The following is a 26,704-nucleotide window of genomic DNA, read 5'->3' on the forward strand; positions in this document are numbered from 1 at the left end:
GAGTGAAAGTCTTTAAAATAAAAATAAAGTAAAGTACAGATACTCAAAAGTAAAGGTACTTCGTTACTGTCCACCACTGGTTGTATTTGATTACTGGTAGTCATGTAGCTCGTCAGACACAACAAAGGGCTATAGAATTCACAGCGATTGTTGTGGTCGACACAGAGGCTCTAACGGTTAGAGCCTCTGTGTCGACCACAACAAGCGCTGTAAAGGAATGAATGGTTTAGAGTCTAACCCATTCATTCACACAACGAGGGAGCAACGTGTCGTCTCTACGACAACAGCACATCAACAAATGGAATATCGGTCTCCCAAGACGAACCAAGTCTGCTGCCAGCTAAAAGCGTGCCAGGACCAGGACTGGTAAGATGGGTTTGCTATTTAATATAAGTAATATCAATGTATATCTAGTATGAGGGATACACTTGCAGGGTAATTGCAGGGTGATTCTTGTTTCATAAAGCTGTAAGGTTAATTTTTAAATCTATGTTTACTCAGTGTCAAGGTCAGTGTCTGTCGGAGGCCTGCCATTTGAGTGGATTGGACAGATGGACTGGCCCGCTCGGCCATCTACTTTAGATCAGTGGTTCTCAACCTGTGGGTCGGGACCCCCATAGGGGTCCCCACATGATTTGGGGGGGGGGGGGGTCCCCAGATGAAAGTGAAGTTACAATTTAAGGACTCAAGACATTTTTTAATACCTGAAAAGACCATTACTGCATCAAAAGTAATCAACAAACTACTATAAAAACGGGTCAAACATTGGCCAAATTGTTAAATAATATAAGAAAGAGGCAAAAATTGTGAAGATAGCTGATCTACAAGCTCACAACGCCTCGAGGCGTTGTGAGCTTGCAGATCTGTTATTTTCCATCACTCACAGCCCGAAAAGGTTGAGAACCACTGCTTTAGATCTCTGTTTCTCAAGCATTTTCATGACAAGGACCCCCACATTGATATGTATTGGCCCGCATCTTGTGCCAGGGACCTCAAGAAGATCAGTATTAGTGTTAAAAGATTTATATTTTTCACTTTTCACAGTTTTTTAAAATGGCAGATCTACAAGTTTGGCCTTTTTTTTATTGCTGAATTTTGAGTGATTAAACAGATTTTTATGTTATACTAACACATTTTGCTGGGGAACCCCCTCAAGGATCCCTGTGGGTCTCTTTGAGAAACAGTTTTCTGACGTACAACAACTACCTTATATTAATTGATTCTCTTTAGAGGTGCAGAACTATGATCTCACTCAAGTAAGAAGAAAAAGAAAACACCATTATTATCATGGTAAGTATTTCACATATTTAGGCAGAAGTGCTGCTATGAAATGAACCTACAATTATTCAATGCAACAATTCAGTGTGAACAACCACTTCCATATTTTATATTTCATCTTTGCACGGAAATAGCTGACCTACAAGCTCTCATTTCGTCACACTGCAATGGGTGCAAGCTTGTAGATCTGCTATTTTTGAACAATTGGACATTCCAAAAATAAGGATCAGGATGAAAGTGGTTAGAGGGTGTTAACATTAAGCATTGAGTAGGCTATACCTTTTTTGTTTTACTCATATTCTAATTTGTGTTCAATTAAGCCCCTTAAGCCCAGGAAATCGAGGTCCCACAGCGCTCGACCTGCCAAGAAAACTGAGAGACAGAAGTCATCCAAGAAACGGTCCTCAAGTGCCAAATCAACTAAGACGGTAGATGTAGACATCCTCAGCAAAGCAGCCATGGAGAACGTTTACTACATTTCCCACAATGCAGTGGACTGTCTGGAGTTCAGAGGCTTTGGGTGGCCAAACGCAAAGAAAAAGAAGAAAGGGAAGAAGGGCAAGAAACGGCAGAAGAAAAAGTAGTTGAGAACTTAAAATTTGGCAAAAATTCTCTTCTCGTCTGAAAAATATATTATCTATTCCAGTGGTTCTCAACCTGTGGGTTGACTGGCTGATGTGTGTTGGAATCGGAATCCTCTCTCACTCAACCTCTCTCCCAGCAATAATCCACTCCAAATTACCTCTATCACCACCTGAATTTACCCGAAACCCAGTGATTATTGCCATCCTTAAGATTTGGTAAAAATTGCGTTCCCACTTTAAATTTAAAGACGGGTCTATAAATTGCCCCAATTTGTAATCACTTAAGTTATTCCTCCCCTCTATGTTAGACTCTGCCTTCACGCATTGGAAAGACAAAGGCCTTGTCAGATTCTCAGATCTTTATGAGAATAACATATTCAATAGTTTTGAGAAGATTCATATCAAATATGATTTGCCTAGAAACAATCTTTTCCGATATTTTCAAATTAGAGACTTTGTTAAAAATCAATATCCCTCCTACCCTGAGAGACCAAAGGATTGGGAAAATCTTCTCACACTTGGACCTGGGCAGAGGCCAAATTTCAAATGACTCTCTCTTACCCATTTAAATAGGCTCCCTCTGGTCAATAGGAACAAATGGGAGACTGAACTAGGTGAAACCTTTCCTGATGAATGCATGGTGGGATGGGGCTGTCGATCGGGTTAATACATCATTATCCTGTGCTAGACTAGGCCTTATTCAATTCAAAATCTTTCATAGACTTCATTACTGCAAATCTAACCTTGCCACGATATATCCTGGAATCGATGATAAATGTCACCAGTGTGCTCTTACACCAGCAAACAACACTCACAGGTTTTGGTCTTGCCCCAAAAAAACAAACCGTTTTGAAGTTGTCTGATGTCTTTTCGATTCGTCTGAAACCTGTTTCTCTGGATTGTTTTTATTTTATTTTATTTTTTGTAGTCTTTTTGGAAAAGAAAGTAAGACAGCAATAAAAATGTCTAATTGCTCTGACCTGTCAAACTTGCCAATATTAATAAAGATATTTATAAAAAATATAATGGGCTGTAAGAGAGGAATAAATAGTAAATATATATATATAATATTTTTGTGGAATTGAGTCAAAGAAAATGTAATGCCTGAACTCCTCAAAACTCTTACATTCCATTCCATTATTATTTTGGGGGGGGGGGGGTCGCAGGCACAGCCTGAAAAGGTTGAGAACCACTACAAATCCAAACTTTGACCTCAAATGATATACTGGATTAATGGCGCCATCCTGTGGATACATCTGAACATGGATTAATTTCACCCTTCCATTCACAATGTTAGGCCACCAGTTATCCACTCTTATTTATGACACAGACATGTGAATGTTTATCATATGAACTGATTTTATTAGGAGCTCATTTTCCAACAATTGAATATGAATACTGTACTAGCTGATTGGCAAATATTGAGGTTATGATGAAAATCCTCAAATCTGTTATGACTGCACATTAAGTACCAACAGCATTTAGGCCTGCACGATTATGGCTAAAATGATTAGATGTGTTTTTTTTATAAATATGTATACATATATATCGGTACCATATCAAATGTTAAGTAATGGTGTGTTATTGTCCCTCTGTAAGCCTGATAGGCTGTACAATGCTCTGGTAATGTTAACCTTTGTGTAAAGCCAAGGAAATTGATGAGAAAGTAATTGAATTGCCAATTTTAATCATAAAATGTGAAACATTTGTGTAATCATATCTCCTCGGTATAATAAATATTTGGCTTAAACAGCAACTCTTATCTGGCCTTAGTGCAGAAAACAAATGTCAAGTTTTAAATACAAAGGCCAGTAAACTACGCTAACAATTTTTATTTGAAAGTATATAGGCTCCTTTAAGAACGTAAACCAATCAATTAGGCGGGGGTAGAAAAAACACTGCCCCAGGCACTGTTGATATTCAGATATAGGTAAATATTGTACACAAGTTAGCCTTTTGTCTATGTACACACCATAACCACTTAGACCCTATATAATCATCTGACCACGGTCCCCCAGGGCTGTATACTAGATCCTCTAGTATTTCCCTCATGTCTACACCAAATCTCTTCCGCGAAAATGGCCGATCTAGATTGTAGATGGGCCATTTTCGCTGAAGGTTCGTCCCCGAATAGGGAGGCTAGGGTTCAAGCGGTTGATCTTTAAAGTTCAAATAAAACCTATAAAAATAGATTGTGCGCAGTGTCTCTTTGTTTCTGTAGAGTCGACAGACATGGCGGTGGTCCCTCCTGGCTCATTCTGAAGGTTTCTTCTTGGCCTCCACGTCTTTCTTGAAGGCCTCAATTTTCTTGGAGATGTTGGGGACCTTCAGAAAACCAGAGAACAATCAATCATCAAGGCTGGGCCTGTCACAATTATTACATAATCGTCTGCTTGACCGCAGTTTATGTCTGAGGTAATTGCAATTATTTTTGCATAATCGTTGGATTTATTTCCATTCATCTGTAGAAGAATATCCATACGTTAATACATTTTCAGAAATAGTAGATCTACAAGATCACTACTTTGCGATGCGAGTATGTATGCGATGCGATGCGATGCGAGTATGATCGGCTATTTCCACAGTTTTCATTTTATTTTAAGCACAACATTATTCAATATGTCCTATTTGGCCCATATACATTTATTTATTTTTTGGTACAGATCATTCAGTCATTTCTGCGCAATTGTTTTGTTCAACAAACTAAGCCTAAAAGCCAAACAAATATGTCATTTGTTTGTATTTACATGATCCAATGTTCAATGCTAAAAATTACCCATTGATTGTTATTTGTATGAAATTGTATCGTCAACTAAAAACAGGATTGTGACAACCCTAATCAAGGCTAACAGGACTTCAGTTGAACCTGTTGAGAATCCTAAAAAAGAGTTGGGAGGATCATGTCAATGTTTAAAAATGTCTCAAAATCTTTAACTTCTTTTTTCTAAATAGGGCGTAAGTGGTTCATTTACATATAAATTAAGCTTGATTAAGTTGGTGGATAAAACTCAAAGAGGATGGCAAATTCTCAAAGCAACAATTCATAACCAATGGTGGATTAAGTACTCAGATATTTTCTTAAGTAAAAGTAGCTGTTTACTGTTAGAAGTAAAAGGCCTGTGTTCAAAATGTTATTTGAGTAAAAGTACAAAAATATTGGCATCAAAATATACTTAAAGTACCAAAATGTTTGAAAATAGCCTATGTATAAAATAGGTCTAAAGTGGTTAATGTATGTTTTATAATATAATAATTCATATCTGTAAAATAACTAAAGTTTTTTTTCAAATAATTGTATTTGCCTCTGAGATGTAGTGGAGTAGACGTAAAATTACTGAAAATTGGTAATACTCCAGTAAAGTAAAAATACCTCAGAATTACTGAAGTACAGTACTTAAATAAATGCAAATGTATTTAGTTACATTCCACCTCTGTTCTTAAACTTACATCATAGTTTTGCGCCAGGTACATCCCCACCACGTTCCCAAGAGTGAAGCCTGCCTGAGAAGACAAAAACAAACAAAAAAACAGATCGATCACAACTATTGATTATTATTATTATTATTTTAAGTATAATCAGTGGTGGAAAGTAAACTAAGTACATTTACTCAAGTACTACTTACAATTGAGGTATGTTTTACTTCTGATGTTCATACTTTTACTTCTACTCCACTACATCTCTGGGGCATATTGTATTTTTACTCCAGTACAATTATTTGAAAACTTTAGTTACTTTGTAGATTTAGATTATTATTACAAAACATGCATTACCACTGCATTGTGAGCTTGTAGATCTGCTAGTTTCAAAATATTTGAAAACTTGTGAAATGGGACATTCTGCATAATGAGTACTTTTCCTTTTGGTACTTTATGTACATGTTTGACTAACTTGTAACAGAGCATTTCTACATTGCAGTATTGGTACTTCTACTTAAATACAACATTTGACATTTCTACCACTGCTAGCTACAGTAGTAGAGCATCCCCACCAACTCAATGGAAAACGAAATAAACAACGCTCAAAGAATCGTTCAAACTCACCAGGAATTGTAGCATGATGGAATACTAAAGCGGGCAGCGGGGTTGTCAAAGAAAACTAATGTGTTGTTGGAGGAAAATAAAGCCAAACTGCTGTGTTTGTTTTTGTAGCTAACGGAGGCTAGGCTAGCCAAATGTCACTCACCAACAACAACTACGTCCTACCACGCATGCGCACGGCACCAAACAGAGGCAGCGAACGTACGTAGGTCATGGGAGATGTAGTCATTATCCGCATCCGGGGTTGTGGCAAGGAAGCGTATTTAATGAAGGGCCGCGCTGGACGCCCGGCGATAATGCGCAAACAAGCCTAGTGCTTTCTTGGGTTTAGTGTAAACAGACTTCAGTCTTCTTAACAGACCTTGTATTGAACTGTACTTCCCCGTGCTTGTCATTGCAAACTGTTTGTTAATAAAGTATTCAGTCAATCAATCAGAAATTGACGTCGGCGAACATTCTTAAATAAGCTTCCTTGGGGTTGTGGTGGTAGTAGGCCGTAGGTTCGTGTCGCTCCACTGGAGAACTACAATTCCCAGCGCACGCGCGTCCTTCCCACTCTCATCCACCACCGAGTCAGAGAGAGGTGTGTTGCAGCTGCAATGGTGTCTGTGCTGTGGGACATTGAATGACTTTGGCTCCATCACCACACGCACGCACGCACACACACTGCATTCATTCCGTTCTAAAAGGTGTCGGACATGGAGGCTCTCATCCCCGTCATAAACAAGCTGCAGGATGTGTTTAACACGGTGGGAGCGGACATCATACAGCTGCCGCAGATAGCGGTGGTAGGGACCCAGGTATAATAATAACCCCCCCCACCTTTATTCCAGTGCATGTTGAAGGTTCTGTGGTGAAACACTCTCTAGCCAGCGTGCAACCAGTTTGATTTATTTTATTTTATTTTATTTTATTTTATTTTATTTTATTTTATTTTATTTTATTTTATTTTATTTTATTTTATTTTATTTTATTTTATTTTATTTTATTTTATTTTATTTTATTTTATTTTATGTCTTTATTCTAATGCATTATGTTATTCTTTACCTGCTGAGCTACTAGGATGAAATGTCCACCATCATTCCATTACATCATGTTAGCCCCAATGTCATTGCATTGCCTGTCCCATGTATATGCATCTCTTACATACACGTCATTATCCCATTATTTTATACAATATAGATTATATAACAAAATAAGAAAATACATTAAATTAATACAATTATTAATAATAATAGCCTAATAATAATAGTGGATAATACAACCATACAATATACAATAGAATATACAACTCTAATAATAATAATAATGTAGCCTATAGGCTACCGCTACACCACAGAGCTAGTGAATCACTCACAACTTCACATTATGCAGAGCCTGCACTCTGGCCTGGCAGTGCATGCATACACTCTTGGGCAGTGTGAGTGAGTGCTATCTATCTATTTCCATCATTCAGTCCCTATGTTTAGATCCTCATCGCCAGCTTGCTTCTATTAAAATCAGGCCATCGCTTGAGGAAAAGACAGGTGCAACCACCCACCCATGTTGGATGCTGTTATTTACTACTTATGTGGTATCAGTCTGACATGAACACTGTATGTATGTACAGTGTGTATGTATAGCTTGGCTACTGCATTTCTGTAAACCACTGGTTCTCAAAGTGGGGTCCGGGTACAGATTTGTGTTAAAATGTTTCCAAAAATATTCAAAATGTTTCACCTCTTTTAATTCTTTTATAGCAGATCTACAAGCTCACATCGCGATGCGCTGTGATCTTGTAGATCGTCCGTTTTCAAATATCCGATGCTCATGTGGCCTAGTCGCTTCTCTTGGGCTTTTCATAGACCTGCCCTCAATCCCACTGTGTGTGTGTGTTTCTCCAGAGCAGTGGAAAGAGCTCGGTGTTAGAGAGCCTGGTGGGCAGGGACCTACTGCCGCGCGGATGTGGCATTGTTACCAGGAGACCTCTCATCCTCCAGCTGGTGCACGTGGACCCGGGGGATGTCAGGACGGGAGATGACAGCGGTGGGTATAGTTTAAAGCAGTGGTTCTCAAACTTTTAGGGGTAAATAATAGATATGTATTTGGCCGCTTACCCCCCAACTGAATTTTTATTTTTGCCAGGGACCCCCCAGAAGAGTAGATTTGAGGATTCAAAATGATACAAAATCTTCCAATACTCAAACATTTTCAAAAATAACAGATGACGTGCTGTGATCTTGTAGATCTGCTATGCTGGGGACCCCCTGGAACCCCCCTCCCCAAGTACCCCTGGGGGCCCCGGACCACTCGTTTAAAGCTGCAATCCGGAACAGATTTACATTACAGTCATTTAGCAGACGCTTTTATTCAAAGTGACTTACAATAAGTGCATTCAACATAGGTAGGCAAGGAAACTACTAATCACCAGAAGTCTTAAGTGCATTCTCTTCTAAAACAAGCAACTAAGAGCATACCTAGCGCTAAGGTAAAAAGAACATTTTTATAAAACCTTAATTTTAACCAATCTGTGTGGTGGAGGCGGTTATATTTCCCTACTCTTTAAAACCTTGGTGTCAGGTAGGACACCTACTGGTTTACAAGTAGTACTGCATCTAGATCTTAAGCTCCCTAGTCCCCTGGCCAAGCAGGGATCCTGTCTCGGCAGAGCAGTAGAGGTTTGGTGTCCCGGCTTTAATTGGAGGAAGGAGGTCGCCTACCACTCTCAGCCGTACTGTGTTATTAGGCGGAGGCGTACATCAAGCTTCCATGCTCAAACGTCTCTTTATTCTCTATTTTGGTTTGTGCTGCTGTCCTTCAGCATGTTGTGAAGTCACACAACCCACCTCCTGCACAGAATTTGATATAGTCTTTATTTGTTGATACCTTTTATTGGGTACTGCATACAGTATATCGTTCATTTCTTTTCCTCACACATAGTTCTTTACTATTATTTTATTTTTTTGAATGTGGGCCACACGACCCCTTTACTAATTGTTTATACCTCCTAATTTTAAGGCCACAACATTACTTGCTTCATCCACTGGCAAATGATTATGACTCTGGCCCTTGAACCTTTTACCAGTGTCTGATCTAAGCGAAGTCCAATGTGTAAGTCTGATTTATACTAAGGCGTGCAATGGTTTCGCATGGAAGAAATGGCAGATCAACACGCTCGCAATGCGCAGTGCGCTTGTAGGTCTGCTATTGTCGGCAGCCGACATAAATTAGGCATTATACACCTTTTGATTAGTTAATTGACTGTAATCTAACATGCAATTTACAATTTAGGCGTTTAGCAGACGCTCTTAATCCAGAGCGATTTACAGTAAGCAATGTAAACACGAGGTAATACATCAAATGCATAGAAATAGTCATCTAGGATCATAGGTAAACCAAGAACCTATCATCAGTCTAAACGGTATGATATAAAAAAAACAGTATCTGTACATTGAAACTATACAAACTATAGGATGCCAGGTCAGAGCATAGACACAGATCAAACACAGGGACTTTTGGGGCTGTTACAAATGAGGCGACAGCTGAACTGTCATGTACTTTTGGTGTCCCCCTCTTTGCCTTTGTGTGTGTGTTGTGTCTCTGCCTTGGGGGACCATGACCTTTGTTGTTTCACCACAAAAGTGATAATGTCACCGTCTCCTCAACTGCAGACCCCAGAATGTGGAAAAACACTGAAGCTTCATAAAGGTGCAATGGCAAGGTGTTGTGAAGTTCTGCTTAGCTACAGTTAGTCTTCTAGTTCCGCTCCTTTCCTGAATTTACGACTAGGTTTGTCACAATCATGACATTTTAGTTGACGATTAATTCACCTACAAATAATTGTGATTAACTTTTAAATTAAATTGAATGTTATTGTGTTTTGGGGATTAAAAATTAGAACATACTGTATGTTCACAAAACAAAACAAAAATCAGTTTTGCCCTTTAGGTTTTGTAAATAAAAATTGCACAAGGCAGATATGACAACTTACTTGAATATACTTAAAGAAATGACTGACAATGACCGGTACTAATAAATGATGTACTATGGCCAAAGCAGGCCATTACTAATTTTATACTTTTATACTATTTTCAAAAATAAATAGCCAAACTAACAAGCTCGTAAAGGATGTGCCAATTGTGAGCATGTAGATGAATGAATTTAAATACATATGAATTGAAACAATTCTGACGATAATGCAAAAATAATAGCGATTATCTCAAATAATTGTGATCGCAATAAAATAGCGATCAGGTGAATATGTAATAATTGTGACAGACCTAGCTACGCCTGGTAATCTCCTTTGTTCTCCAATCTATAGTGACCTTCCATTAGTGTCCCATTAGGCTTCTGTTTAGATGCGTCCATTTACCCTACCCTAGCCGTGGCGAGTAGTCATTTGAATCATGTTTTATTATGATATAAACTATTATATTGTATCGTTGCTGTTGTTCAGAAACCTCCTATCTCCATATTCTATCTTTTTATGTTCTATCGTAAATGAATGGCGTATGTGATCAATGATCATACTACAGTGTCACACAAATGCATCAAAAGTAGCAGCTTGAAACACGGCATGAAGCAATGCGTTTTGAACTTGTGTATCTGCTACTTTTGATACTTTTTGAATTTGAAGCTTGAAAAGAAACAGTTTTGGACACATGAGGTTTCTACCTGACAGAGACGATATTATATCCTACTTTTCATGTTAATACTATTTTCAGCTACAGCAGATATTTTATATGAAAATAAATGTTTTAAGCATTGCCAATAGTGCAATATGCTATGATCATCAATTTTAGGAACACTGGTATGCAATTAAATATGCATGCCCATACAGCTATGTTTTTGTTTCATAGGTGAGGAAGGGGAGGAATGGGGCAAATTCCTACATACCAAAAACAAGGTATGCTTTCCTGTGATACCCACAGCTTCATGTTTAACTTAACCACTGAGGGCGCTGCACGATAATGTCGTACTCGTACAATGACAAATAAATGGTTGATGATTCTGAACTGACTCTTGACCGTGTATTTACTTCTCCAGATCTACACAGATTTCGATGAAATCAGGCAAGAAATTGAAAATGAAACTGAGAGAATATCAGGAAATAATAAGGTGAGATGATGATGATGATAGGGTTGATGATGATGATAATAATAATAATAATAATAGATCTTGAATGAAAGATACATCCTAGGATGCTCTGGGACACATCATCAGTGTTCCTAAGATCGTCGGGTGTCTTTTCAACTTGATTGTGTCAGTGCTGTGCAGTCGTTGTAATCCATACGTGTGTGTGTGTGTGTGTGTGTGTGTGTGTGTGTGTGTGTGTGTGTGTGTGTGTGTGTGTGTGTGTGTGTGTGTGTGTGTGTGTGTGTGTGTGTGTGTGTGTGTGTGTGTGTGTGTGTGTGTGTGTAATCTTGCGTGTAGGGGATCAGCGATGAGCCCATCCACCTGAAGATATTCTCTCCACATGTGGTCAACCTCACGCTGGTGGATCTGCCAGGGATTACCAAGGTAGGACCCCACAATATGTCCCATACCAGTGTTCTGGGACATTACACCCGCTGACTGTTCATTATTTCATTATTCATGACTAAAGTTAGCATATTTTAAGTTACAGACTAAATCGACTGATTTATCATGTAAGCCCTATTTTATTACTTTGTTGCACAGCTATGTCGTGCAACAATAGCAGATCTACAAGCTCACAGCCTGTTGTGAGCTTGTAGATCGGCTATTTTTACTATTTTTGAAAAACTATTTTTGAAAAGCTAATGGATTGTGTGTGACTGTGGCCTGTAGGTGCCAGTGGGAGACCAGCCCCAGGACATAGAGCTTCAGATCCGGGACCTGATCTTGAAGCAAATCTCCAACCCCAACTGCATCATCCTGGCTGTAACCGCTGCCAACACAGACATGGCCACCTCAGAGGCCCTCAAGGTGGCCCGTGACGTCGACACCGATGGTACAGTATGACACTGACTGCTTCATACATTGATATGTATTTGGCCAGGGACCCCCATACCAGAACATTTCTGTTGTTAATTTTTGTATTATTATTAATGTTAATTAATCCAAATCTTTCAAATTTTCAATTGGCCAAAGCATAAAATAAGGTTTTGATGTTCTAGTAACTAATGCTGCTGGGGACCCCCTGGAACCCCCTCAAAGACCCCTAGGGGGGGTCCCCAGACCCTACTTTGAGAACGACTGCAGTATGCATCCAGTTGGCTTGATTACACATAAACAGTAAGGCAAATGCCAGTGTCTGTGGCTAATCCATTCTCCTCATGTATACTAACATTTATGTCACATGGCCAGAGAGAATACTCGTTTCTGATTGAGGTTGTACATCCAATAACCACACACCTTTAGCATAATGGCCTCAATCACCGTATTTAGGATTATTTAAGGCTTAAATAATAATAAATAGCTTACGTTTTACAGCTTACATTAGCTGTCTTTTACACATGACTATTGTCAGCTAACTGACTCAGAGAGTACTCATTCCTGGGTCATTACTACGTTCTGCCACTCAAGTAGTAAAGTAATGTTTATTCTAATGCAAAGCTTCTATCCAAAGAGCAAAGCTTCTATTCAAAGAGCGTATAAACATTTAAATTGCTGATAAGCAGCCATGGTGTAATCAACAATGAGTCGTGCGGTTATCCCAAAAAAATGGATGTATGCATTTATGCTGTTGAGGATAATTGTGGTGGGGGATCTTTGTCATCCCTCATTAGGGGGATTGAGCGCATCTGCACGTATTAGGCAGACAACAATCTGGGAACCCATTCGGTAAAAATATGTTTTTTTTGTTTTTGCCTCTGGGTGCACCTCTTCCTTTTTTTGTGTAGAAACAGGAACTCGGTGTGGCTCCTCCCCTTTCTTAGTCCACTTCCTCCCGCTGTGCTTCTGTGTTTATTCCTACTAACAACAACACTACATGTTTAGGGCAGTGGTGCTGACAGATTCTGCTGTTAACAGAATCTGTACTGAGAGATTAGGCAGACAGAGACACCTGCATCCACCTCAGCTTTGCCATCATCGTTCCACCTCCCTTTTCCCCTTAATTTAGAAATGTCATAGTTTTAGGCAATAAGATCATTTTAATTGCAAAGTAAAGAAGTTGTCCGAGTCCATGGTATTCGCACCACAACACATGCATTATTTGTCCAGTACCGTCACATACTGAGCCATGTGTGACTATTATGTATCCAGGAAGGAGGACGTTGGCTGTGGTGACCAAACTGGACTTGATGGACGCCGGTACAGATGCCATGGACGCACTGATGGGCCGGGTCATCCCCGTCAAGCTGGGTCTCATCGGGGTGGTCAACAGGTGGGTCGCACCATGTCTTTCTCTTCAATTCTCTTCTATTCTCAACCTTCTTCATTTCAGTGAGCCCCAGTTTCATGTGCATTAGGCCACAGACACCCATTTGATGCAAGTTCTTATCTGTGGGACCCCAGTCTATACACTGTCAAATTCTCTGTTCATTTACTAAGACCTGAGGCTGATTGTACAAATGCCTTCAAAACCCACTTTCAAGCTTTTTCAAAAATGTTCAAAAATACCATCCATTAAAGTACTGTATACTGTATGAATCACTGGTTTCAGAAAAAAAGCATCTATCAGGAGACCACAAGGGGAGGTAATTTCCTATAGAAAGGAGGTGTCATTCACTGCCGTCGTTTTTCCTTTTTCCCCTTTGTACAAATTGTACGTATTTGGTGATGACGTGTATTATTGTGTTCATTTCTTTGCTATGTTGATTAATTGAACCACAATGGAAACAAGTCCCCAAGGATGTTTTTGTGTTATCCTTTTAGCCTTAATGTCTTACTGTACCAAGTGTGTTTACATTTCTGACTAATAAAGTATTCAATCAACCAATAAAGAAAAACCTGGGGGGTCCCAAGTGGCGACGTTGAGAAACAACAGTTCCATATTGGAACCGGTTCTGAGTCAGTGAATTATTGGGGTTTGATGAGCTCTGAGTCAAACAAATCTCTCGTGAGTTTTGGACTTAATTTCTAGTGTTACAGAACCAGGCGGCTGAAAGATTATTATCACAAGAGAAATGTTTTTCCCCCCTCATTCTGTCCACTAAGAATTAACCTAAAAGCTTTAATAAGGGATTCTAAAGGACATCGATTTGTATTTAGGTTCAAGTTCGATCAAATGCTTTCGAGTCTCCAACCCTAAATACCACGAATCTGACCTTTCAGGAGCCAACTGGACATAAATAATAAGAAGTCTGTGGCTGACGCCATTCGCGACGAACACGCTTTTCTGCAGAAGAAATACCCATCTCTGGCCAACAGAAACGGAACCAAATACTTGGCTAAGACCCTGAACAGGTAAAGTGTAAACTTAGAAATATCTTAATGATTGCTGGCAAATCTGACATGGCGACTCTGTGTGTATCAGTGTGGTTGTCTCTACACCAGTGGTTCTAAAACTATTTAATGTCAAGGAGCCCCTTGTTTAGACAGATGCTAGCATTTTAGCCTAAAGATCTCATGAAGATGATTCTGAACATGTATTCTGAACATGTATTCTATTGCTAGTTTGACCACTTCAAATACTTATAATCTTAAGATCGGTACTTTCAGTGTGCGACATGCTGAAGACATACTGCCTTCTATGGACTCCAAATGACTGAAATGAGTCGTGGCGACTGAGAACTTAAATCCATGTAAATGCCTGAATTGTAAATGGCAGGCTGCTGATGCATCACATCCGAGACTGTCTGCCGGAGCTGAAGACGCGTATCAACGTCCTGGCGGCTCAGTACCAGTCCCTGCTGAGCAGCTATGGTGAACCCGTTGAGGACCAGAGCGCCACGCTGCTGCAGCTCATCACCAAGTTCGCTGCCGAGTACTGCAACACCATCGAGGGCACCGCCAAGTACATCGAGACGGCAGAGCTGTGAGTGCCACTGTCTCTGAGGGCGGAATGCAGCGAACAGCTTTTTAATCTCAAGGACCCCCAGTTTGACATACATTAGACCATACATGGGCAATTGGCGGCCCGGGGGCTACATGCGACCCACCCGCCTTCACTTAATGCGGCCCGCAGGTTAATATCGGAATACTGATATGTTATTGATTTCAGCTGTTACAATTCCAAACATGCAAACATGACCCGCTTTAATTACTTCAGTCTATATTTGTAGCTCAATTACTAGTATTAAAAATGTATTGTCCTTTTTATGTCCAATGTATTTGTATTTAAGTTCATAAAGTTAACATAAGTATAACTAAATGCTTTTGAAATTAAATACAAATGTTACTTTTCAGGATTCTAATTCAAAAATAGCAAAACAATATTCTGGATTCCATTAAAAAAATAGTAGATCTACAAGCTCAAAGCTCGTCGCAGTGCGACACGTTTAGAGCTTGTAGCTATTGTTGCTACTTTTGTGTGACATAGAATTGCGAAGTATGGCATTCATTTGCGGAAAAAAAAGTTAAAATACGGAGATAAGAGGTGTCTGCCCGACAGTATATGCAATGTGGCCCTCTGGAGTGAGTGTGGAAATATAGTGGCCCTCTCCATCATCAATGTTGCACACCCCGGCATTAGACCCTTGTATCCCAACATGGGGCCTATACCCCCACAAGATCACAAGTCTATTTGGAAGTGGTCCAAAATGTTAAACATGTTGCATATGCACCTGTTGCTTTCATCCACTTTCAGCTTGGCATCCCTGTTTTGGGTACGTTGTTATATTGTCAAATATATAATATCTTTTCAAAGATTTTCAAAAAAAGGTTTAAAAATAGCATAAAAGTTTTATTTGAAACCAGACAGACATACATGTGTTTGGCCACAGGGTGGAGCTGTTGGTTGCATGAAATGAAAATGAAACAAACAAAAGCATTTAATTTGCCTTTGTAGTTTAAAAATGTTGCCGGTTGTTAGTTGAAATGTAAAGATTTAAAAAGAACCTGAGGCAGAGAAAAAAGTTGCCTCTGTTTTCACTTCACAGCTATAATCCCACTGGTGTGTTTCATGCAGGTGTGGTGGAGCCCGAATTTGTTACATATTCCACGAGACGTTTGGTAGAACCTTGGAGTCTGTGGATCCACTGGGAGGACTCACTACCATAGACATACTGACCGCTATCAGAAACGCTACTGTGAGTGTACACACACACACACACACACACACACACACACACACACACACACACACACACACACACACACACACACACACACACACTGACCCTGACGTATCGACAGAATATCCCGTAGTCCAAAAATCACATGTTCGACACCCACAACAGTCAGCTCTCATTCACAGTCTCTTTAACCGGTGTCTTGAAACATCACACTCTGCTGTACTGTAAAGTCATTCTCAATCTAAACTACCCAGTAAAGGGCTGAAAACAGACTCTTGAGACCCCCTCCCTTTGTACGGCAGGGCCCTCGTCCGTCCCTGTTCGTCCCCGAGGTGTCCTTTGAGCTGCTGGTGAAGAAGCAGGTGAAACGGCTGGAGGAGCCCAGCCTGCGCTGTGTGGAGCTGGTGCACGAGGAGATGCAGAGGATCATCCAACACTGCAGCAACTACAGCACACAGGTGACTGACGTCCCACTCTTCATTTGACCCATTCAAACTGGGAACGCGTCGGTGTCACTTTAGATTTCTTTGGCTATTCAAAAATAGCAGATATACAAGCTCATCGCCGTGCGATGAGCTTGTAGATCTGCTATTTTTTGGGAAAGAAATTGTGGAAAATCGTGGGTCCTTTTTGAATATATATATATTTTTAAAGCGAACATATGCATCGCAAATCTTTGCTTCTGGGGATTCCACAAATGTCTTCTAAAAAACAGTTTTTTGAAAAAAACGTATGTTGCTATAATATCAGTGGTTCTCAAATATTTTATGTATTTGGCCGTGGGACCCCATCTCAAAATATTTTGTTCCAGGGACTGTAACAGAGTTAAAAATGTTTGCTTTAAAAATATATATATTCAAAGATTTGCACACATTTTCAGGATTTTTCAAAAATAGCAGATCTGCTATTTTTTGATAGCCCAAAGAAATCTTAAAATGACACACAGATGCGTTCCCGGTCTTAAAGGGGTTAAGTTCCATTAATCCAACACTGCAGCAACTACTGTACAGCTCTTCATTTAAGTCAGTGGTTCCCAAACATTGTCACGTCAAGGTCTCAAGGACCCCCGAATTGATATGTATCTGTGGACGGAAGCTCCTTCAGTGGGAGGGGGAGAAACCTACTGTGCATTTAATAAACAGATGATTTAGCATTTAAACCACACACGGGGACATTTAAAGAAAGGAGTTAAAGATTTCCTGTGTAACGATTTCTGAATGTTGTAGTCACTTCTCTACTGTGTGTGCGTGTGCACGTGTGTGCGTGCGTGTGTCGTTCGCAGGAGTTGCAGAGGTTTCCTAAGCTTCATGAGGCCATAGTAGAGGTGGTCACCTCCCTCCTCAGAAAGAGACTGCCCATCACCAACGAGATGGTACCGTCACAGCAGTCTCTTGTTTTTATTATTTGTATGTGCACCATAACACTCTGAGGCCTCATCGCCCACCATAACCTGTTGTGTTTGTCCTGTTGCAGGTACATAACCTGGTAGCCATTGAGCTGGCCTACATCAACACCAAACATCCAGACTTTGCAGATGCATGCGGTGTCATGAACAACAATATAGAGGTCTGTGCACTCTTGTTTTTGTGTGTAGGAGTAGATCCAAGTGCGTTTGTAGAATAAAGTGCCGTCCAAAAAAAGCTGGGAAATGTTGGGGGATCGTGCAACAGAAAGTCAGCTTTCCTTTAGTGCTTTGGTATTTTGGTTGTACAAAGAGTGGTCAAGGGTGATGAGTCTCACCTGCTGTTTGAGGGGGTGGCACACAGTGGGGGGGAGGTACACAATTTGGGGGACAAAGGTTAAAATCATAGACGTATAAAGGTAGACACCTCCTCCGACTCTGGGGCGCCTGTATCGCGGCCGTCATATTAGAGGGGGCACGCTTCCTGACTACTGGCCAATCACAGCGCGTCTTTTGGCATAATCTATATTTTTATAGAAGTAGATTCTAACAAGTCTCTCTAACACACGAAGAGTATTTTCATTTAGCCAAGAAAGCTGTCAAAATGTATGTTTTAAAATTGGTATTGCAACAACTGTCTGTAATTAACGTGTTACATATTTAAATTGAAGCTTTTACCGCTTACTTACTGTTAATTTATCTATTGTAACTCTGAAAGTGTAGAAATGTAACCAAATGGACCCATTGTTACATTTTGAATTAAGGCTGAGGAATTTGCTGTGTTGGGTGCACTTTACCTGTAATCTATTTGACGATGCCAACATGTGCTCTTGGATCTTTGCAGGAGCAGAGGAGTAAGAGGATGAGAGAGCTGCCTCAGTCAGTGCCCAGGGATAAGGTACAAACAACATATTACTATTACTAAACCATAATTAAATCATATAAATGCCTCGCATACACACAGGAACAATGTTCTTAAATGGTTCTTTAAAAGTCTATATGGTTCCACGAAGAACCATCGCCTACTAAAGAACCGTTTTGTCTAGTCTAGTGAATGGTTCTTAATGTTCCTCATATGGTTCCAGAGAACCATTTTTTGTCAAAGTTCTTTGAGGAAACAGAAATGACTCAAGCAAAACAGTTTTTTCTATGGCGTCACTCTGAAGAACCAGCTTCGGTTCCAGTTGGCACCTTTTTGTTTTTCTGTGTGTAGATTGATTTCTGTCCGAGATGTCACCCCACCTCCACAATTGTCACGTAAAGTGTAATGGACAGACTCGTGCTTTGATCAAACCCGACGACGCGAGCACACAGAACCCACCCCAGAGATAGTCAAATGAGGGAACAAGTGGCTGGATGGAAGATGATGGCGAATCACAGATGTCTCCTCTCTCTGGCCTCCTTTACTCCTTCCTTCCACACTTGTTCTCAGCCCTCTTTCTGTCCGTTCCCGCTGTCCTTCTTTTTCTTGCTAGTCTGTTGGCAAAGGTCCGCTCGGCCCGGGTCTGGTGTCAGGCGAGCCCCCCGCCCCGGGAGCTGACATGGATTCTGCCAAGGTGGGCAGCTAGACCGGCTGATTGGCTCACTGCCTGGTGTCGGGGCATGGATCGGATCGGTTGATACATGGGTGTTGGGCATGCTCTATGATTTTGTTTGGTGTGCTGATGCTGTGTGCTTGGCCTTGACTTCCTTATTCAGCCTGTGTTGACTTGCATTAACTATCACTGTGTTCTCTGCACAGTCCGTCTCCCCAGTGTTCTGAGCTCACCCATTTTTAAACCCAAACCTAGGGGTGCAACACTTAACCAACCTAATCGATTTAATCGATTATAGAAAATAATCGATATAAATAAAATAAAACTATTTAAAAAAAATAGCTGATCTAGAAGCTGTGAGCTTGTAGATATGGCTATTTCTACTTGAACTCTGCTGTTGTCTTTGGCTGAACTGTAATCTCTGTTTAGACTGTGTTTTGTCCTTTAATGTCTCTCTGTATACTACATGCCTGGTTGAATGCCGGTTGCACTAATAACGCTCACGATCCTGATTCCTGACAGACAAAGGCTTCGCTCACTAGTGTTTCTGTACGAGACCCGATACGCTAAATTTGCTAACCAGACACAAGCTATTGGAGTGACAGTCGTACCATGTGTGTGTGTCACGTCACTGTGTTTCACATTCCCATTACTAATATTGTGGGATGTTGGGAACTTGGGCTAATGGAAAACATTTAACCATACTTTCAACCTGGTGTCCCTGTTTTGGGCATGTCATTATAGGCAAAGTTTTCAAAGAATTTCCAAAAATCTATCTATCTATAAGCTTGTAGATTGTCTATTTTTGCTCATTTCTTTTTTACCAGGCCTAAAGCAAAATGGCACTTTGGTAGACGTCTGGGTTGTGCATTTACCTTGCCATGTAACTCTGAATATTGGTGAGATATCATCAATAGTTGCTCCATTGATAAGAAATTGATAATCCAAAATAGTCATTGACTTACATTGCACAGTGAAACAGGTCTCTAAGTCACTCATTTAGCACATAATCGAATGCAAATAAAGGGAATTCTGCCAAGACGAAACATTACAAAAAACAATTTTACTATTTGAAGATCTCAAGGCTGGACCGCGGATCCAGTTCGGAGCTTCTTCCTAACTGAAAGTGTAAAATTAACAGCAAGTTCACATTTTTATAAAACAATACATACAGTATTTGGATTTACATCATGGCAAGGTAACAGTGGTGGAACTATGTACTCAAGTACTGTACTTAAGTACAATTTAGAGGTACTTTTACTGGAGTATTTCCAATTTTCAATACTTTTGCTTCTACTTTTTACTCCACTACAATTCTAGTTACTTTGTAGATTTTGATTATTATTACAAAATATACATTAACCACTATTTAAACTTTGGCTATTTGAAAATAAGTTATCTACATCTCACAACGACCTGACGATCGCATCGCGACACGTTGTGAGCTTGTAGATCGGCTATTTTAAAACACATTTTATACAAATGATACCTGCTGAAACAGGACATTCTGCATAATGAGCACTTTTACTTTTGGTACTTTAAGTACATTTTGATCCCAATACTTTTGTACTTTTGCTCAAGTCAATTTTGAATACCGAACTTGAACTTGTAACAGACTATTTCTACAATAGGGTATTGATACTTTTACCCAAGTAAAGAATGTGAGTACGTTTTCCACCACTGCAAGGTAAGCATACAAACCAAACCTCAACTAAGGTGTCCTTTTGCTTTAAGTGGTTAACGTCATAGTTGAAGGCAATATCAGGGCAATATATATAATATAAAGGTGTGCTTAAAGCTGCCTAAGCTAATTTTCCCTCTTACGGCTGTGGTTCGCAAACCTTTTTTCCTTGGAGCTTCCCTTCTTACATCTGACAAAGCTGAGACCACACGTGCACACACGTTTTCCAGGCATTGTAACCACTTACAAGCCATATGCTTTTTTTTGTTGTTGCTATTTTTCAAACAGATATTTTTTCAAACAACGTTAGTGTGCTGTGCAACATGTGGGAGTCAGCTTGCATCATCATTATACTCTTCATCATCCTCATCATCGTCGTCGTCATCATCATCTTCGTCATCGTGTGTGGTTGTGTGTGATGCAGGGTGAGCAGGGCGACGGCACAGGGAACTGGAGGGGGATGCTGAAGAAGGGAGAGGAGGCCCCATCCTCGGGCCCCGGGAGCCCACTGAAAGGCGCCGTCAATCTGCTTGATGTGGTAACTCCTTAAAACTCCTTAAAACTTCTGAAGCAATTTAAATCACAAATGTTATTTAGATAGCATGTTGTTTAGACAGATGCTAGGTTCATTGTTTACCTGGTATCCTAGTTTCTTTGAGGCGAGGCTCTACCCTGTTCTCTCTGCAGGTGTTCATGCTTACTCTGCTTGTTCCATTCTTGCTCTTGAATGTCGCTTTGGATAAGAGCATCTGCTAAATGCCTAAATTGTAATTGTAAATCGTAGGCGCCGTTTCTCAAATATTTTCGAAACATTAAAAGATTTGGCATAACTTAAAAGCTCCTAGTTTGATAATTGGGTGTCAGTCTCCTCCAGTGATGGGTTTAATACAAGCTCTCCTCCCCCGTCTCTCCTTAGCCTGTACCTGTTGCCAGGAAACTGTCATCGCGGGAGCAGCGAGACTGTGAGGTCATCGAGCGGCTCATTAAGTCCTACTTCCTCATTGTCCGAAAGAACATTCAGGACAGGTACAGTAGAGTACAGCATGTACCATGCATGGATTTATTTACATCTACTGATGTGTTTAGTTTTTTTGAAGGGGGCGGGTAGGGACTCCTGTAGCGGCAACATCATACCCAAGATTAGAGCTGAGCGATATAACTTCAAATCATCCACATGCATTTTTGGACCATTATTTTAAACATCAATCAGTCGATTGTGTTCCAGCTTGAATCAGTGGTTTTAACATAGTATACTTTAAGGTTATAGGGTTTCAAAGAAAGAAAATTATGATAAAATAAAATGTTAGTGTTTTGACACATATTTGGGGACCCACTTGCAATATCCTCGTGGCCCACTAGTGGGCCCCAGACCACAGGTTGAGAATCGCTGCACTATATGAATTGAAATCGTTTCTTCCTATAGCGTGCCCAAGGCGGTGATGCACTTCCTGGTGAACCACGTGAAGGACAGCCTCCAGAGCGAGCTGGTTGGTCAGCTCTACAAGTCCGGCCTCCTCAACGATCTGCTCACCGAATCAGAGGACATGGCTCAGAGACGCAAGGAGTCTGCAGACATGCTACAGGTATACTAAGCTGTCACTCACACCCTGTCACTAGTGCTGCCTGTTGATAGTGTTACCAAATGATTAGCTTTTAGCTCATTTCTTCAATGTCTCATCACTATTCAGTTACATTAGGATGAGTGCATTTACACTGCTTGACAAGTTTTACATTTCAAATCTATCTTATCTAGATATATAGCTTGTTATTAGTGAATATGAGTGAATATGTTTGCTTTATGTTATATATATTATATTATGAAATATAATGAAAAATGATCAATAAAATATAGTAATTAATTATTGAAGCAATAACAATAGGTCTCATCTTCCATATAAATGTATTTGGAAGGACAAACAATATTTGCAATTAATATTGAAATTAAGTATTTTGTAACTGAAACACTTGACTAAAACATTTACAAGTCACTTGAGCATGCATCAATATTTTCACAGATTTGGCTTTTCGAACAATGCTTTAGACACTGCTGGGCTTCTTTGGACATGCCTCTGAGTGACTTTCTCAGGTGGATGGATTAAGATGATGACCGTGTCCATGGTGCACAGTCCCATATATTGTCCTCCATTCGCAGCTGTAAAAGAAGCGTGGATGGATTGTGGATAGTACAAATAAGTTGATGAATGCTCAGTGTACCTTTGTTAGTGGGCAGCTCTTTTGGAAGGATTGCGCTTATTCTGCATATATGTTCCTCTTCCACATAGACGAGCTTGACTTTAAGAGGTAGGAGTGTGTTATAAAGGGCTTTAGCTGTGGGCTTGTCGGACTCGTACCCCTAGCTACTTGTGATTCTGCAGTTAGCTTCATGGTTGCATAAGCAGGTCCTTTTCTGTGAACAGCTTCCAGGTACCTAACTCCAATTTACAGCAGTGAATCCCATCTGGAAGGTTCTTTCCTTGATATTGAACGGTCGGCCCATCACTGATGAAGAAGTTTTTGGGTGTTTGGATTGTTGTCCTTCAGGAACTAAATAATTGGTTGAAGTTGAACACAAATGGCAGGATGGTCATGTTTCATGGAAGGCGATAAGACATTGTGTGTACCATATGTCGTGTACACAGACACACATGTGGTGTACACAGACAACACTTCTAGCCCACATCTTTGTATCACAGCTTTTGTGACACTGATCTCCTCTACTTCTCATAGTAGAGAAGATCGAATGCTCATGCATTCCTTTTTCATAGTCCTCTGTCTTCATGAGCCACAGCCTAGGTACCACCATGTGACTCCAGTCCCTGATGTACTTGAGGTGTGTTGGAGTGACTTCCTATACACAGTGTTGGGAAAGTTCACTTAAAATATGAACTAGTTCAAAGTTCAGTTAACAAATTTTAAAATGAACTAGTTCAAAGTTCAGTTCATAATTCAAAATATTGAACTAAAGTTCATGGTTCAAAAAATTATTACTATACTTTTATTATTTATCCAATGCATTATAAAACCAATGTTATTTATTTAATTTTCTTATACATTATATCCTCTCTGGTGTACATACAAAAAGCACCCTATATTTATTATTTCCAGTGGTGTAAAGTAACTAAGCTAGTACTGTACTTAAGTACAATTTTGAGGTACTTTTACTTTACTAGAGTATTAGCAGTTTTCAGTACTTACTTACTTCTACTCTACATCTCAGAGGCAAATATTGTACTTATTTTTAATTATTTGAAAACTTGAGTTACTAGTTACTTTTACAAATACATGTATCACTTCAGCCCTATTTAAGTTTTGGATATTGGAAAATAGCCGATCTACAAGCTCACAACAGGTCACGGTGCAACACAGTGAGCTTGTAGATCTGCTATTTTCTAAAGATTTTCATTAATCTGGGGGGGGGCTGGGGGCTTGTCAAAGTGAGTGTATGACACTGTTAACATCAAAAGCCAGGTGCAGAAGTCCACTGTTAATCCCAAAATAAAGTCGGGTCGGACGTCCAGACTACAATATGACGTTCATTCCGAGGTTCGAGGGCCGGGGCTACCGTCCTAAAGTCGGCTGTAGGCTACGGTGCTACGACGCATCAGCCACGGACATGTTGTTGTGACATCCCAAACTCATCTCGCCGTTCCGCGGTGTTTACTTATTAATTCAGCCCAGCTTCAAGTTAATTTTGTCGGCAGTGAAGCCAAGGAAACAACACCGACACTTTGGAAGAGACACAAGTCAACTTCCAAATGCTTGTGGCCGGGAAATGAGCTTCGCAGAGCGGATAAAGTGTCAGCTCTTCGCCCTGGCCGAGTGGCCGTAACTGTCTGTGCTGCTCACTAGCTGTCGCTGCAATGAGACTGTTCACTCGGAGTCGGACTCCGCGCTGCGCAGATGAATGTTTAGACACCGCCTTGCTTTTCTCTTTTTTTGCTGATGGTGCGTTCAAGACGCCTCGGAAACACAGAATAGGATGAAATACAACATGACAAACCGATGTAACCATGGAAATTTGGGACACTCTTGAACGAAGTTAAACTGTGAGAGAACGCCGTTCACAAACGCCAGAATGAACGCGTTCACGATAACGTTCATCTAGCGGATATACAGTACGTTCAGTTCACGTTCGCCCAAAATATGAACGAGTTCATGAACGATCGTTCATTGAACGCGTTCAGGCACAACACTACCTATACATGAGACGTTAGCCTGTGTGTCACAGCGTAGGTCATCTGCAACTTTGCTCAAGCTCTTCAAGTGATTAACTACTGTCTGATCACCTTCGGTGCTAGGTTGTGTGGAAGCCCAACAAAACTTCTCCATCTCCTTTGCCTGTCTCCCTCTGCCCCACTTTTTACATTTTGTTTTGGCATTTAGGTGTTTTATCTCTCCCTGCAAAACCACATGATGAAATAGAATGTAGCCTACATGTTACAATTATGTACATGTTTGAAAAACTTACTTTAATAATGTCTCAAAAGCATGAACATCCAATTTTGTCACTACCAAAACAATGATGTCACTACCGAAACTTGAGCATAATGTTTCGGTAGTGACTGTTTTGGTAGTGACAATTTTAGCTAGTTTTTAGCTTAACTCAACAATGCTAGGCAAGACATGGCTTGCAAACACAGCTTTGAGCAGTTGTACATGGATAAAAAACATCACATTTGAAGTAAAACCCAAAAGGAGTTCATATTTGCAGAAATTATTTGTTCGGTAGTGACAATCCTTAAAAATACACACTGATTTTCAGACTTTGGAAGACATTTACTTCTGACTGAAGTAAACTAGCTACTCACCAGGTGGCCATGATGAACAGGAAGTCTATGTCATTTCTTGGTGGAAAGTGTGGGAGTGTGGCTAAAACCAGGCTCCACCTATGGACTAAAACTCATTGTGTTTCGGTAGTGACATGAAAACATGGGACAGCTTTTTTTATATAATGTTTTTTAATTTAAAGAAAATCCACAAAATCAATCTTAATATTTCAACTTCCCTTTAAGATAAATATAAAGGATGTATTTAAAAACAAAATGTAATAAATTGACAAAAATAATTTAGATATTGTTTTCATGAATTGAAATTTAGGAGTTAGGGGTTGGGACAGCCACCTCCCAATAAGTAACATATAAAGTATATATTTTTATATATTACATTTTGTTCTATCTCAATTAATGTATTGTGATTAAATAGATCATAAGATGATATTAGTACACATGTAAGGTCTGACTACTTCATTGTTTTTTAAAATATTTTTTTCATTGTGGGACTGCAATTTCAACCAATTCGGTAGAATGGTCCATAAATGATGTTGAAAATCGTTAAAGTTTCACTTTAAGTAGAGAAGAATGCGGTTTGTCCATGTGTCTATGCAAAAACATTTGGCCATATTTGGGGGAGAGAGGGCGGGCGGGGAGAGCGATATTTGTCATTGTACGTGTAGTCCTACAGCTGTGGCAGCATCTGTCAGCGGGGAACGTTGAACGGGAGGAGTAAGATGGAGACGCTACGTCCTCCCGGTGGGGGCTCCTCACTAGCAGGTGTGCCAGTAGGGTGTGGGAAGGAATTCATTGCCATCACTTCTAAATTAGGGATAAAAATAAATAATTGGCTACACTAAATAAAACAAAAAATAGACGAGGAATAAACAGGTTAATCTTCCCAGTTCTGCGTAGTTATCGGGTTGGTCACTGATGCCATATTCCAATGAAATTTTCGTCCCTTGTTTTGCAGGCACTGCAGCGGGCCAGTCAGGTGATTGCTGAGATCAGGGAAACCCACCTGTGGTGAGAAACCAACTCATCTGTTTTCAGCTCTGATCACCATGCCTAACCGACTGCACTCCATCCTTTTCTTTTTTATGATCGACACTTTTTACCTTTAGCAGAACAAATAATAAAACAAACATACAAATAAACATGGCACTCCAGCCTTTTCAAATGCACTGGAATGGGTTCTGATAGTTAACCATGTTTAGTTTAATGTATAAGCACTGGTTCTCAATGTGGGGTTCGGGGTCCTCGAGGGGGTACCAGGGGGTCCCCAGCTAAATGACTGAT

General features: G+C 40.1%; 3 protein-coding genes across 4 annotated transcripts; 2 read left to right on the forward strand and 1 right to left on the reverse strand.

Annotated features, from left to right (window-relative positions):
* Nucleotides 1-298: 298 nt before the first annotated feature.
* On the forward strand, nucleotides 299-1,862 carry smkr1 (small lysine rich protein 1; the record flags this gene model as incomplete). The annotated part of the gene is made up of 2 exons (XM_084049547.1): nucleotides 299-366; nucleotides 1,613-1,862. The coding sequence occupies 2 exons, from the start codon at nucleotides 299-301 to the stop codon at nucleotides 1,860-1,862; spliced, it is 318 nt and encodes a 105-aa protein (XP_083905673.1).
* Nucleotides 1,863-3,535: 1,673 nt separating this feature from the next.
* stmp1 (short transmembrane mitochondrial protein 1) lies at nucleotides 3,536-6,068 on the reverse strand. The gene is made up of 3 exons (XM_084049678.1): nucleotides 5,904-6,068; nucleotides 5,310-5,363; nucleotides 3,536-4,187 (listed from the first exon to the last, which is right to left on the reverse strand). Exons 1-3 carry the CDS (start codon nucleotides 5,916-5,918, stop codon nucleotides 4,116-4,118), a joined length of 141 nt encoding a protein of 46 aa, XP_083905804.1. The 5' UTR covers nucleotides 5,919-6,068; the 3' UTR covers nucleotides 3,536-4,115.
* Nucleotides 6,069-6,598: 530 nt separating this feature from the next.
* Nucleotides 6,599-26,502, forward strand: LOC311039776 (dynamin-1-like protein; the record flags this gene model as incomplete). 2 transcript variants are annotated; one of them, XM_084049755.1, is made up of 19 exons in its annotated part: nucleotides 6,599-6,700; nucleotides 7,784-7,925; nucleotides 10,739-10,785; nucleotides 10,926-10,997; nucleotides 11,313-11,399; nucleotides 11,688-11,850; nucleotides 13,107-13,227; nucleotides 14,118-14,249; nucleotides 14,614-14,820; nucleotides 15,913-16,033; nucleotides 16,321-16,476; nucleotides 17,301-17,390; nucleotides 17,492-17,584; nucleotides 18,265-18,318; nucleotides 18,896-18,976; nucleotides 21,061-21,174; nucleotides 21,553-21,662; nucleotides 22,060-22,219; nucleotides 26,379-26,502. In XM_084049755.1, the coding sequence occupies 19 exons, from the start codon at nucleotides 6,599-6,601 to the stop codon at nucleotides 26,433-26,435; spliced, it is 2,109 nt and encodes a 702-aa protein (XP_083905881.1). In that variant the 3' UTR covers nucleotides 26,436-26,502. The 2 variants fall into 2 exon arrangements, with proteins under 2 accessions (XP_083905881.1, XP_083905882.1); XM_084049756.1 differs by lacking the exon at nucleotides 18,896-18,976.
* Between the last annotated feature and the right edge of the window lie 202 nt (nucleotides 26,503-26,704).

Source organism: Gymnoscopelus microlampas (genome assembly GCF_963454915.1).
Source record: "Gymnoscopelus microlampas genome assembly, chromosome: 23".
In the NCBI taxonomy this organism is placed as follows: Eukaryota; Metazoa; Chordata; class Actinopteri; order Myctophiformes; family Myctophidae; genus Gymnoscopelus; species Gymnoscopelus microlampas.